General features: G+C 40.9%; 3 protein-coding genes across 11 annotated transcripts in view; 2 read left to right on the forward strand and 1 right to left on the reverse strand.

Moving 5' to 3' along the window:
- abi1a (abl-interactor 1a) overlaps positions 1–3,038 on the forward strand; it is a 48,442-nt gene extending 45,404 nt beyond the window's left edge. For all 9 annotated transcript variants that reach the window (XM_080514932.1, XM_080514934.1, XM_080514937.1 and 6 more), the window contains 2 exons: positions 687–872; positions 968–3,038. In XM_080514932.1, the coding sequence (XP_080371058.1) occupies positions 687–872; positions 968–1,143 (362 nt within the window). In that variant the 3' untranslated portion in view covers positions 1,144–3,038. The remainder of the gene's footprint in view (positions 1–686; positions 873–967) is intronic.
- A 106-nt stretch (positions 3,039–3,144) lies between these two features.
- On the reverse strand, positions 3,145–8,459 carry pdss1 (prenyl (decaprenyl) diphosphate synthase, subunit 1). Its single transcript, XM_080514943.1, has 11 exons — positions 8,285–8,459; positions 7,251–7,315; positions 7,005–7,137; positions 6,687–6,817; positions 6,410–6,551; positions 5,073–5,184; positions 4,876–4,985; positions 4,709–4,789; positions 4,485–4,598; positions 4,325–4,405; positions 3,145–3,430 (listed from the first exon to the last, which is right to left on the reverse strand). Exons 1-11 carry the CDS (start codon positions 8,444–8,446, stop codon positions 3,290–3,292), a joined length of 1,272 nt encoding a protein of 423 aa, XP_080371069.1. The 5' UTR covers positions 8,447–8,459; the 3' UTR covers positions 3,145–3,289.
- A 66-nt stretch (positions 8,460–8,525) lies between these two features.
- On the forward strand, positions 8,526–13,714 carry LOC308144031 (protein adenylyltransferase SelO-like). The gene is made up of 20 exons (XM_080515033.1): positions 8,526–8,557; positions 8,854–9,097; positions 9,188–9,306; positions 9,380–9,508; positions 9,663–9,727; positions 9,830–9,886; positions 10,053–10,151; positions 10,717–10,784; positions 11,187–11,274; positions 11,368–11,437; positions 11,541–11,613; positions 11,695–11,778; positions 11,866–11,995; positions 12,173–12,217; positions 12,328–12,409; positions 12,497–12,589; positions 13,025–13,101; positions 13,210–13,253; positions 13,336–13,415; positions 13,497–13,714. Exons 2-20 carry the CDS (start codon positions 8,869–8,871, stop codon positions 13,617–13,619), a joined length of 1,755 nt encoding a protein of 584 aa, XP_080371159.1. The 5' UTR covers positions 8,526–8,557; positions 8,854–8,868; the 3' UTR covers positions 13,620–13,714.
- Positions 13,715–14,036: the final 322 nt, after the last annotated feature.

Here is a 14,036-nt window from a genome sequence, read left to right on the forward strand (position 1 = left end):
AGCTGTGTCAAAAGATGCTCGGGAGGAAAAAGTGCTGAATGTCACTGCACTGATGAAAGATGGGCCTCAGTGCTGCAGTCTGCTGGTAAAGAGCAGGCAATGCAAATACATGTATTCGGCTGCTACATCAAGTCATTGCAGCATGTGCTGTCGTTGTTTAGGCTGACCCCATTTAAAGTTTGCCTCCGTTCATCCGCTGAAGCCAACTTTCTCTTCATACATGTCAGAGTTTAAGCTCTGCTGATTGTAATTTGACACCAGCCTCAAAGAACTGTGGCCACTATCAACTCATTAAAACCTCATCCAGATTTTTTTCATGATTGAAATACGTCATAAATGATTAGATATAACAATAGAATTCTCGGTGCAGATGCTGGCAAACATATTTCTGCCCGACGATATAGAATGAGTCGGCATGTGATATTCTTTATATATCAGTTTTAGCTGTATGCATGTCTGATTGTGAACCCGGACAAATTAAAGAGCGCTAACATATCGTTCTACGACGCAACGCACAAGAAGTCTTGCAGCCTGATTGATTACCCCCAATTTTTGTATTTATTTATTTTTTTGTGTGTGCATGTATTAGCATGTTGAGCGATTGATTTGCTTCCCACTGACTTGATCAGCAGCAGCCTCATGTCGGCATCATGGCTCCAACTCTGAAAGTCTTTTCTCTTGGCTAGTCGCTGACACTCCGACTCCACCTCCGCCTCCTCCGCCGGACGACATGCCCATGTTTGACGACTCTCCTCCCCCGCCGCCCCCGCCCCCAGTGGACTACGAGGAGGAGGACGCCGCCGTGGTGCACTACAACGACCCCTACGCCGACGGAGACCCCCAGTGGGCTCCCAAGAACTACGTGGAGAAAGGTACCGGGCGGAATTCGAGCGTCGCATCGACGGCCTTTTGGGAGTCGGCTCCGCTCCCTCACTGATCAAAACGTTCCACCCTTTCCTCCTCGCAGTGGTGGCCATCTACGACTACGCCAAGGACAAGGACGACGAGTTGAGTTTCATGGAGGGCGCCATCATTTACGTGGTCAAGAAGAACGACGACGGCTGGTTCGAGGGCGTGTGCAACGGCGTCACCGGCCTGTTCCCCGGCAACTACGTGGAGTCCATCATGCACTACGCCGACTGAAGGGACCTCGCAGTCAATGTACCGTCTATTTATTCAGTCATATCATAATCCACCCAGAGACTGACCGCAGCACTCTTGACATAACTGTAAACCCTCCCCCCACCCCCACCCCCACCCCCCACCCTTTTTTTTTTTTGATATGACAGAATGTTCTTTCCCTTAATGAAATGCAAATGAAATGAAAAAGTAATATCTATTTAGTTTATTTTGGTGTTATAGGGATGGGTTGGGGACATTTATGGAATATGTTCAAATAGTTTATAATGAATGGGACTGCGGGTGCTCACACCAGTAGAACACAGCTGAAGGATGTAACGATGGCATTTCACGTGAACAAAACAAAACAAAAAACAAGTGATTTGAATCTCATTAGATGGAACAAATAAAATGTGCTCCTTCAGTGGAAGTGTTTGTATATAATGTGAGCTGCAGCCACTCGGGTCTAATGTAAATTCAGTGAATGTCAATGAAATTATAGTTTTTATGAGTGGTGCCCTCGATTTAAACGACTCTCCAAGTTTCGATACTGTAAATGGTATTTCAATGAAACTTCCCGAAAAAGCAGCCTTCGGCGTCGAGCATGCAAGTTTATTTTTGAGATATAATGTAATCTTAATTTTATTGCCATTATGCTTTCATTATGTTGTAAATGTATTCACCTTTTGTTTTATTACACTGTTGAAATCACTGAACTTGTTAGACTGAGTAATTACAGGCTTTCCCCCCTCATTCTCACTCTTTAAATGATCATTTGAACTTAATTAGGAGTGCTGCAGGGATTATGCCAGGTTGATGTTGACTTTAGCATCACTGGTTTCCTTCCTAGAAAGCCAATAGTCTTTCTGTGATTAATACCAAAACCAGATGTGCAGAGGTTTTTGCTCAGTTTCAGGACTCATCCCTGCAGCACACATTCCACTCTGGCTATTTTTGAGATTATGTCACGTCACTGTTATTGATTTTCTACTAATCCACGCAAGCTTTGATGGATCCGTCGGCAACTGGCAACGAAGGACTGTCGGTGGTGGTTGGTGTGCGGAAATATTCAAGAGTCCTGCCTTGACACTGCCATGTGACTGTTCAGATGTAATAAGGTAGACCAAGAAACAACTCGAATACCTCGTCAGCCTCCTGAAAGCAACAAAGACCTGCTGTGGGTTGAAGGATCGTGTAATCCTCCAGGCTGCGTTATGCAGTAACTCAAGTCCAAACCAGGTAGTCCGGATTAGATGTGACTCAGGTTAAGGAATCGGCTTGATAACATTTCTTTGTGGCCCTTAAACCTAGTTTATTTTCATTCATGACCTAAACATTGACCTCTGAATGCTTTACCTGCAGCGGTCACCATTCTACCACTTCAGGATACCACTGCTAATGCCTTGATATTTGGCCCAGGTTATTATCCTCCAGAAAAGTGTTCCAAGCTCAACATGGTAGAAAAATTGAAATGTATGCCCTTCATTTTTATGTATAATATGTTGATTGAAAAATTAATGTACAGTCTTTTATAATAAACAATTCTATGTACAACATGCACCACACATGTGTCACTTGGTGACGGGACAGAAGACAAAACGAAGACTTTTTTTTTAAATAGAAAATAAAAAGTCAAACAGGTGGTTTATTGAGCACAGTCTTTGCAGATGTTAAGGCCTCGGTTGTTACAGGGCACTTCAGCCTTCACAGAGGTCACCTTACAACATTTGACAAAGTCGGAAAAGACACGTGACTGTTTGGCATTTTGTGTTGTGGACGGATCTGGAAGTGCTTCCATCTCAGCAGGTCGCAGCCGGTCCAGGCCTCCCGGGTGGTCACAGTACTTTACACGTTGAGGGTTTGGAGGCGTTTTCAGTGCCTTATATTCATGATTCCATTTTCAAACTGCAGTCAATTTACACCAAGCTTAAGTTATAATTCATGTACTTTTTGTGTGTGGGGGCGGGGGTCTTTAAGAAAGCCACAGAGACCAGCTTGCTGTCATCTTAACGTAAACCAGCATTGAAGTACTGAGAGCAACAGCCAATCAAACTCCCCTTCCGGTTCCACTCGGGCCTGCACAAACGCACGGTTGGTGAGGTGAGCTGGTTTTTTTTTTTTTTTTTTTCCAAACACGTAGCTGCCTGAAGTGAAGCCTGACAGAGGAGTTTCACTTGTCTCTGGTGAGCACCATCTCAGTGAGCGTGATGAGGGCGTCCCTCTCCGGGGACGGCCGGAGCATGCTGACCTGCCGGATGGCCTCCTGGCAGTAGCGCTGGGCCAGGTAGCTGGTCTGCTGCACGCCGTCGCTCTGAAACACGACGGACAGTGCAATCCATGAAGCTCAATGAACTGACACCGACTTGGCATACAAGTAATGTGCTCAAGTTTCGATTTCAAAGCTGTAACGTGATGCAAATGACAACCTACAATGATACTGGTAATGTCTTGATATTAGCAAGTTTTATTCATCTCTTATCTACACCAGCTTTTGAGCAGTTTGCTTAATCATTGTTTTGGCTCCTTTACCTTGGATATTAATGTTGAGAGTTGTCAACGCAGTCGAGGATAGCTTGGTTTAATACGACTGGCCAAATATGTGACGTGCAGAGCAGCAATGCATAACGCATGGAAACAATTCAATACTCATTGGCATCTTGTTGTACTGTGCGGTCTTACATTTGTTTAAGTTTTAATGAACGTTGAAAAGCATCTGAAAAACTTTGAACAAAGATTTACAGACAAGCTACCTGAATACAGTCATGTCATTTTGTGTTAAAATGTTACACAGAATAGCAAAGGTTACTTTCAGTGAGACAAGTGTGTCAAGCTCTATTAAATTCTGGAGCCGCATACAACCCAGTAATTAAAGTTAATCTTTTACCTTTACTAGGTTAAAGATAAACACAGAACACTTCACTTTCAGATAATGGCACGTTTCTTTTTGCAGTACAGGACACCGACAACATTTTTGTGAAGGTTTTTTGAAGACATCCAGCAAGAATTTTATCCTCTGTATAGATAAATGGAATTTAAAGTCTATTACACACCGTTTTAAATGTGACAAAACTAAAAAGAAAGTCTTGGGAAAACTTTGAAAGCAGAAAGGAGAAACTTCATTTAAGCTGAGGTCTTAAAATTGTATGTATGAGCTAAACTGCATTTATCCATCTGATATACCCAGTTGATTGATCAAAGGTTGTACCTGAAGGACGTACTGCCAGGCTCGATCCACATCTCCTTTGGAGCTGAAGCGCCTCATGATCATCGCGTGGAGCTCAGGAAACTGAAATAGGAAGGAACAGGTTGTAGAAAGCGCCGCCCCGTGTGTTTGCATGTTATTTTAATGCTCATGCGTCTCTCACCTGTTGACAAGCGAACAGCACTGGTCCCGTGGCTAAACCTAGTTTCAGATCAGCAGCTGAGGGTTTTCCCAGTTGATTGGCTCCTGACGTGAAGTCCAAAACATCATCCACCAGCTGCAGGGAAAGAAAAGACTTTATACTTCACATCTCAACGGTAATGGAAAGGTTGATCTCCAGTGTGAACACATTACGAGACATACTTTTCACGCAACACCAGAAATCACCTGAAATGCAATTCCGACGTTTCTCCCGTACTGGAAGGCTATTTCATGGACTTCTGGATCTGAATTAACCAGTATGGATACCTGAAATGAAAATCAAACCGTCAGCATAAAAACAAAGCCCAGGGAAAACTTCTCTCAGTCTATCCATGAGAAGAGATCATACGTACTGCTTTACAACTGTTTGCTATAAGACTTGCTGTCTTCTTGAAGGTTTTTTCGAGGTAGTGTTTGAAGCGCTCGTTCTCGTTCTCTTTGGAGCCCAACTGCATGAATTCACCTGGGGGTGGGGGGGGCAGGACTGTGTGTTAGCATGCTAACGCCATCAGTAGCAGCTGGAAACGTTTGTGCGAGTGATGTGACGTACCTCGAACCAAATCCTCTATCACCTGGGACAACACTTTGACCACTGTAGTGTTACCGATGCGAGCCAAGGCGATTGTGGCAGCAGAGAGGATGAAATCTCCAGCTAATATGGCCTGGAAGACACCAAACAAGGATTTCAGCATGGCGTACCTCTTTTAAACACAATTTCAACCCCATGATTTTGGCTCATTCTTCCAGTGTTTAAATCTTCTCTGACTGATCTTTAATTGGACACAAGCCAGGTGATGAGTTGGCCCATTACAGCAGCTTCATATTCTTTTTCTTAAAGGACGTTTTGAAATGTCCTCCCTTGATTCATCGTCTCCATTCTGACAGATGACAGCAGATCTTAATCAAAAATGTGTCAGGACATTTCAACATCCATCCTTCCTTCCTTCCGTTAGTGCAAGTTTGTAACCACAAACATCCTGTTTTAATAGTGATGTGCTGCCCCATTGTTCCCATTGTTGTCTGAAAAAGTTAAGCTTCAGTGTTTTTTCTGAGCAGACGAGATTCTCTGTGTTTCATGGGCTTGTCTAAATATTCAGCAAAGTTAAAACAAGCTTCAGCGTACTTTATTCTTCAGCAGTGGACTCCGGTGTGGCGAATGTGCCAATAACTGGTAAAGATTTCACATCAATCTTACCTTCCGAAATGTATTTACCGAGAAAAATAGTGTTCACTATTTATTTTACAGGCTGTATGAAGACGTATAGAGAAACAAGGTATGACTGCATGTCATTTGTACAAAAGTCTCAAGGATATTTCCTTTATTTCATTTCTGAATTTATTTGTGTCGATTTTGAAGTAAGTTAGAGAAGCCCTTTCTTTTTACTTTGCTTTAGGCACAACCTTTGTCCCATTCCTATATTTACTGTTTTATCTACATTTCACACCAATTGGTTTTGTCCCTCTATAAAACTAAACACCCTTTTTTTTTTTTTTTACATTTTCATATTTCATTGCTTTACGTTTCTTAACTGGACTCCGACTACGCTCTGATAAACAACAATAGTATCTTACTCCTGGAGCTCCAACCTCAATCCAGACAACACCAGATTTCACCCGTAGCAGCTTCACAATAGGTCACTTTTGGCTTCTCTATTGTCACATCAAGAATATCCCTGACTTGAATCAGGTTTGGGGATTTTCTGTGTGGAGTATGCATGTTCCAACTGTGGGCTTCCTCTCTCACTCACGAAGCAATAAAAATAACCTCGAACGTGTGTGAAACCGTCTGTGTTTCCCCTGTGATGAAATGTAGACCTGATCAGAATATACGCTGCCATCGCCCATAGTCGGCTGGAATCAACGTCAGTGGATTTTTATGTCCCTTACCTTTCGTTCACCCCACACTTCATTAATCGTCCTCTTTCCTCTTCTCTTATCGGACCCGTCGATGACATCATCATGCACGAGGCTGGCAGTGTGAATCATTTCAGAGATCATGGCTACAACCCTCTGACCGGGAAGCAGGTCTCTGCAGAATCACAGAGGACATACGAAGCTTCAACATCAGTCAGGTGATTCTAGAGATGTGTAACCGAGGCATGGCACTTTTAATCTCCGATCAGTTCATTCGTGTGCCTGGAAAACACAATAAAACAACATTTACCCGCTTCGGTTGCTGTGGATGTTCAGGGCTCGAGCCATCAAGACGACTATCATTGGTCGGATGGCTTTGCCTTTGCCATCAAAGTAGTAGTCGCATACATACTTGAGCTCCTCTTTGGATACGAACAACTCCTGGAATAAACACGCCATTTTATTTGGTCACTATTTACCAGAGCAAACAACTGACATCAAAACATTACAGCTGAAAACCTGTTACTTTACAATGCATTTGGACTTAATCTCAAGGTCACATACACAACAAAAAAAGTCACAGATAGAATAAGCTTTCGCGCATTACTTTCTGTTACCCAGGTTTTACCTTTTTGATGTCATCATAAAGACTTGATAAGTCTCTCTGGGCTAACATGAAGGGGTCCTTCAGCTTTGCATCGCTGTGTGTCGTTCGCCAACAGCACCATTCTTGTGTCGGACACAGTAACGCTGACCTGTGTCTGGAGAGAAAGATATGCATAGATTAGGAAAGATGTACACGGCTGCCATTCGCATCTGCACTTGGTACCTCAAACAATCAAGAATGAAGATGCACAGTAACGCTAAAACTCACCTGATTAAAAATGAATTCAAGTTTAAAGTCTTCGGGTGTCTGCTGAGAGCCAGTGGTGGCTTCCCCTGAAAGTCACAATAAAAACAAAACCACGATGATCATTAATTCATTGATAAACGTAAGAAACACTCCTTGATTAATGATTTAAAGATTATATTCATTTTGCTTGAAGGCATTTCATTTTTTTTTTTTTAAGTACCGGTAATGTAATGTAGAAAAAGAAAACTTTTACAGCGGTTTGACCAATAGATTGAGGATCTGATGAGGTGCCCTCCCCTGTTCTGTTTGTTAGTGTTCATAGCCAGAACGTATATGTCCTTAGAATAAAATTCACAAAGGGCAAAATCAGCTGGATGTTTATGAACATGCTTCTCGATGTCATTGTATGACAATGACTGTATTTGCTGTATGTAAAAAATCTGAAAAGGTGCCTTAACGAATAAAGATAAAAATATTAACTGAAAGCATCCAACAGATTACATTATTGATTTAATTTTGCAATGCTTTTCTATTTAACTTTCATTCAGACTCTTGTTGCCGACTTTGATTGTGAAGAGGAAAGAGGAGTTTTGTATCTTCATGGATTATTTCTAAGTAGATTTAGCAGCCTGAAAACAAACGACATTTGTTAATGTTACAGTAGTAAAATTAAGTGGAGTGGTTATACTTTGCAAAGTGAGGTGGGGTGCATGAATGTTAATGTGAAATAAATGAATGAGTTATGAACGATTGAGCGTTTTTCTGGACATTGGTGGTCTTGAGAGGGACAACAGGTCACGTCAAAGGCAGATTAGAGACTGTCCATAATGTCACAGCAGGTTTTAACCTTTCTGCATGCAGAGTCAAGGCGATTAACACGCCCTGACACAAGTCATTCAACAAATGAATGAAACATTCAGAGGGCTGGTGCTGAAGTCACGCTAAAAGCTATAAAATTCTAAAAACTAATGAAATAAAACTAGCAGCCCGGAAAGTCTGTGGGTGGGACCGGCTGGGAGCCCGGCGGAACATCTTTGACCTTCCCGGTGACTCACCTGGTTCCCCGGCCCGGAGCTCCAGGAGGACGTCCGGCGGCTCAGAGAGGACGCGGAGGCGCACACCGGTCTGCCGCTGAAACACCAAACACTGTCAAACACATTCACGGAGGGAAAGTTAGTACTCCACCTCCGGCACTGCCTCCACCACGGAGCGGCCATGTTCCCCAGCAGCGCGCATGGGGGACGGGTTATATACGTGCACCCGGAACCGGAAGCTATGACCAGGTGACGTTTATAATACGGAAGTAACGTCAGGGATGCCAGCAGAACGTAAACAAACTATTTTTTACAATTTCTCATCAAAGTTAGAATAAACATCTATGTTTCTATGTGTGCATAGAGAGAATATAGCAGCATAAGGGACACGACTATTTGATAGACTGCTTATCATCTAAACGCGCTTTTATTCACTGGAATATTACATTTATTCACTTGACTAAGAAACTCTTTACTGACCACACTTTTGTGGTCAGTAATTTTTTTTGCTGTATTTTATTTCAACACACTGGAGAACTTAAATCAAGCCATATGATGAAGTCATTCTTTAACATTTGCTCTTTTTACAGGCAACACGTGTGAATATGTGGATCACCTACAGCGTTTTAGTCGTTGTTCTTGTAAGAGCATCAATCTTCACAGCTGTACATGCTCTTGACTTTTGCCAAAGTCCACAATTGGAATGTCACACTGATGATGAAGCAGCATCAAACAGCAGGCCATCCCAACGCACTGACAAGTTCAGGTGGAACGCAAACATTTCAAACCTTGCACACCTTAACCAGTTCATAGTGTCCTGCAAGACACTTCTAGGTAAAACACATTCTGGGTTTTATTCATCAAGATTAGATCAAACAAAACAGCAATAACCCCTCAGTCTTTTTTTTTCTGTCTCCTCTGTAGAAACATTCCCAATAGATGAAATTGATGGCAACTTTGTTCGTACTGTGAAGAGGTGCATATTTTCCAGATCCAGTCCAACACCACTGAAAGGCCCTTTAAGACTGGCAGCAGTTTCCAAGGTGATGGAGTAACATTCCCAATCATCTCGACCAAATATTTCCAAATAATTTATATCTTGAATCTTCCCAATAGGATGTCATTGAGGGGATCCTAGATTTACATATGGATGTGACACACGCCAATGATTTCCTACATTTAGCAAGTGGAGGGAAACTGCTGGCAGGATCTGTACCATTGGCTCACAGATACGGAGGTCATCAGGTATAAATATATCTCTTACATATCATGTTTCAATTTTAATGAATTACACAATCTGCATAGCATACAAACCAAAAACAATTATTGATGAGGAATATGAAAAGCAAGTGTTGCCGTGAAATTTATCAGTGTTTTTTCTTCCTGTGTTCTCCAATAGTTTGGCTACTGGGCAGGTCAGCTGGGTGATGGCCGAGCACATCTCTTGGGTCGATATTCAAACAGGTGAGAACAGTCTTTTAATTTGTTGTCACAAACCTTTTCAAAGTAGATATAATTGAGATGCACTGATGATTAATTTTTTTTTTTAATTCCCTATTTTTATAGGAAAGGTGAAACTTGGGAACTGCAGCTGAAAGGCTCTGGAAAAACTCCATATTCAAGGTGTGTTTCCCAACCATCTCATGTGTATACAAGACTGGCTGTGATAACTGAGTTGCTGAAGCCGGTAGTCTCCCAAATAAATGTATCAGTGGTGAAATTTCCGTCGGAAGAGCTGATAAATCATACAACCATCCCATTAACAGTCTGACTTTTCCACTGACCTCAGGTCAGGAGATGGTCGAGCTGTGATCCGCTCCTCTGTCAGAGAGTTCCTGTGCAGCGAGGCGATGCATTTTCTTGGTGTTCCCACCAGCAGAGCTGCCAGGTGAGAATGAGCCTCAAACAAACTTAACTGACCTGTGAGTATGGCAGTAGTTTCAAACCTTTATATACCTTTTTTAAACAACTACTTAGTCTATTGTGCAGTGTCACTAGTGGTGAGTGCCATACAAATCAAGTAAGCAGATGCAGCTTTTAAACATTTGATATGTATTTGAAAGTCTGCTGGATGTAGTTAAAGGTTTAATATCTAAGAATTATATTTGTCCACTTGTATTGCTTTTTTATTTTTTCCTCACTATTTTAACCTTTAATCTCTGTAGTCAGAATCATGCAGTAATGCTTTCTCCATTTTTATTATCTGTTAAGAACTTTTTAACATTTTTTAACAAAAGTGCTACATGAGAAATACATAAACAAAACAATGACAATATTTTTCTAGCCGCACATGAAAACCTCAGTATTCAGATCTTTTGTGTGCAGCCATTCTAATTGGTTTTATAAGACAAGTAACTACAAAACTAAATAATTCAGATTTTTGTGAACAAATGGTCTAGTGATTGTCATGATAAGTGCTTTATGTTTTTTTCCTCATACACTTTCTTTTTCAGTCTGATTGTCAGTGAGGAGCCGGTGATGAGGGATCAATTCTACAATGGAAATGTTAAAAAAGAAAGAGGTGGGTAAAATTACACTTGTTTTCTAATTAGTAGTTTTGATTTGAACTTCCAAGCTGTAGATTATTGGTTCCCAACCTCATGTCCGGTGCCCCCCGCAGAGAGCCAGCAATCATAGGAAAGGCCACAAAAGGTCTTGCCTGCTTTGAAGCTGCTAAATTTAGATTTCAACATATTAAAGAAAACCATAAGACAGTCTGGAATCCAGAGTGTGGGAAACTAACATTGGCCTGTTTTGATAGCGTTTAGATTCACTGGAATGTTTTGGAAAATTAGAGACCATAGAGAAACGTTCAGCAGCCATTTTTACATGAAAACTGGAAAGAAATGATGTCATTATTATTATTATTATTATTACTGTGTTTGAACCACCTGCATGTCCTATTTTTACCTCTTTTCCACAGGAGCCGTTGTTCTCCGGTTGGCTAAGTCGTGGTTTCGGATTGGATCGTTGGAAATTTTGACTCAAAGTGGAGAAATAGATCTTCTGAGGTGAGAGATATAAGATGACCACTTCATTGTCATTTGTTTGATTCTCCGACCTTCTGTTGTTTTCACTTGTGATTATTTTTCTCCCCCCTTCAGGAAGCTGCTGAACTTTATGATTGAAGAGCATTTCTCTTCTATAAGTTCAGAAGACCCAGAGAAATACTTGGTGGGTCCTAACAAAACAAGAATACTTGCACTTGACGTATACATTTTGTGTTGATTTGTTAACATTTACTGTAAACCAGTAACCAAGATTTCTGTGCACTCAGGTGTTTTTTTCCACAGTTGTGAATGAAACCGCTTGTCTGATTGCACAATGGATGTCAGTGGGCTTTGCACACGGTGAGAAACAACCCAGAACATGTTATTATCACATAACCTGTGCCAACACTCCACTCACATCCTTTTTTTTTTACACAACAGGTGTGTGTAACACAGACAACTTCAGTCTTCTTTCCATCACCATTGACTACGGACCGTTTGGATTCATGGAGTCGTACAATCCCAGTGTGTATGATGCTGCATGGCTATATTCCTATGAAATGTGAATATTTTGCTCCCGTCAACTGTGAAACAAAAGTGTTAATGTTGCAGATTTCATTCCCAATACGTCTGATGATGAGGGCCGATACCGTATTGGAGCTCAAGCTGATGTTGGCCTGTTTAACCTACAAAAGCTCCAAGAGGCTCTGAGACCTGTATTTACACACACTCAGCAGAAACAGTAAGAATCTGATGATATCTAACTACATTCAAAGGCTTGAACCTCCTGCATTTTGTACAAATATGCCAAAAAGCCCAAACTAATTCAATGGGATGTGCATACTATATTTTTAAGACTGTAGATTTTCCAAAAGGTTAATTAAAATCACTCAAACCTTCTTTTCTTTTAATATTTCAGAGCTAAAATGATTATAAATGGATATGCCAATGTTTACCAAAAGAGGTGAGCTTTAAATTAAATAATCATGTGATTTTTAACACTTTCACATATATGCAACATCCAGATAATAACATCAGTTTCTAATTTGTGCGTTTTGTTTGTATCTTCTTCAGGATTCACCAAATATTTCAATCAAAACTGGGTCTTCTTGGTGAAGAGGAGGAGGATAGCTACCTAGTTGCTTTCCTGCTGAAGGCAAGACCTATAGTGGCACATTTAATAAAGTTAATCTTCAATTGTTCTCTGTCTCTCCTTTGTTTATTCATCTTTTTGTGTTCTCAGATGATGGAAGACACACAGTCAGACTTCACCATGACCTTCAGGCAACTCAGTGAAGTTTCAGCCAAGCAGCTTCACAACGAAAACTTTACGGAGGTAGAGCAATTGATATATATTCCTGGTTCTAGTCTCTTCATTATAGCACTGAGGTCAACTTGGGACATCAAAAAAAAGTTGGACTCCAATCTTAGAGTTTGGTCACATTTGAAAATCAACCACAGGACAAAAATAGTTCAACCAGGCATCAGTATTTATTGCTGTGGTGTGTTTGCTCAGCCTCTAATTTGGTAAAGGTCGTAAATGTAAATGTGAAAGCCAAATTAAGGCTACGCTGTTTTCCCTTTGTGCTTCGATTTATTTCAACAACCAAAATGTAATATATCTGAATGCAACATTGCTTTATTATTCCACTTTTTCTATCCAAAGGGGACTTAGTGTGATCTGAACATGGAGTAACTGTGGAGGTACTAGTCATTATTTGTTTGGAGCAATTGTTCTTCTGATTTTATAATATTGTTTGTTTGAGAACAGTTGTGGGCTCTTAGTGACCTGTCGTCTCATAAACACTTCTCCGAGTGGCTCCACGTCTACCTGCTCCGGCTCACTCGGTCAGTTAAACATTTAATAATAAAGTAGTTTAACACATTCGCCTGTTTTATTTTGCTTTCATGTATCTTAAAAACTGATCACCACTGATCATAATTACTTCTTTTCAGACAAATGAATGATAGTGATTTGGATCGTCAGCACAGGATGAAAAGTGAGCCCTGAAAAATGTAATATTTGACCTTCTATAGACTTTCGTGAGACAGGAAGATGTGATTGTGTTGAATACTTTGCAGATGTGAATCCTCGCTATGTGTTAAGGAACTGGATGGCTGAATCTGCTATAAGAAAAGCTGAAGTTAATGATTTCTCAGAGGTTTGTATTCCATAAACAAGTAAACACAAACAAGAAAAAGTGATGGTTTCATGCTGCTGTTATTTGATTATCTGCCACCAGGTGGAGCTATTGCACCACATCTTGTCCTTTCCTTTTGTTACACAAGAGACTGCAGAGGAGGCGGGCTATGCAGCAAGACCTCCACAATGGGCTCCGAGGTTAAAGGTCAGCTGTTCTTCATGAATGGAAGATACCGAAATAAGTAAATACTTACAGATAACTGTCGCATTGTTTGGGGATCATTTCTTTCCTTAAATAAAAAGGTCCCAGAAAGTCAAGGTCAACCCTGTGTGTTTTTGTAAACCTGTGACAGCATCCATCACATGTAGTCCCCAGCATTCGATTTAATCAGAATGTTCTTTTATTTCGCTTCAATAATTCATCTGAATGCACGTCAGTGTTGTTCTGTCGCTTCTTTCAGGATTTAGTTACACGTTCAGAAAATAGAGACATTTGATCACATTATTGACTGATTATGAAATGTAATCCCGGGGTGATGTTGTTTTTACGTTGATATGTCATTTATTAGGTTTTCTTTTTCAACAGCCAGTTGCAGCAGGGGTGTTACTCTGTGGCTGTAACATCAATCAATCCAATCTA

The sequence above is a fragment of the Blennius ocellaris genome (assembly GCF_963422515.1).
Source record: "Blennius ocellaris genome assembly, chromosome: 19".
Lineage (NCBI taxonomy): Eukaryota > Metazoa > Chordata > Actinopteri > Blenniiformes > Blenniidae > Blennius > Blennius ocellaris.

Coding starts and splice junctions, on each gene's coding strand:
- pdss1 (XM_080514943.1), bottom strand. CDS start 8,446: ATGGCCGCTCCGTGGTGGAGGCAGTGCCGGAGGTGGAGTACTAACTTT. Junction 6,818..7,004: donor TTTATGATGACATCAAAAAG/GTAAAACCTGGG, acceptor TGTTTATTCCAG/GAGTTGTTCGTATCCAAAGA. Junction 5,185..6,409: donor AAGTGTGGGGTGAACGAAAG/GTAAGGGACATA, acceptor GGTGTCTTCCAG/GCCATATTAGCTGGAGATTT.
- LOC308144031 (XM_080515033.1), top strand. CDS start 8,869: ATGTGGATCACCTACAGCGTTTTAGTCGTTGTTCTTGTAAGAGCATCA. Junction 9,728..9,829: donor TTGGGTCGATATTCAAACAG/GTGAGAACAGTC, acceptor CTATTTTTATAG/GAAAGGTGAAACTTGGGAAC. Junction 11,275..11,367: donor GGAGAAATAGATCTTCTGAG/GTGAGAGATATA, acceptor TCCCCCCTTCAG/GAAGCTGCTGAACTTTATGA.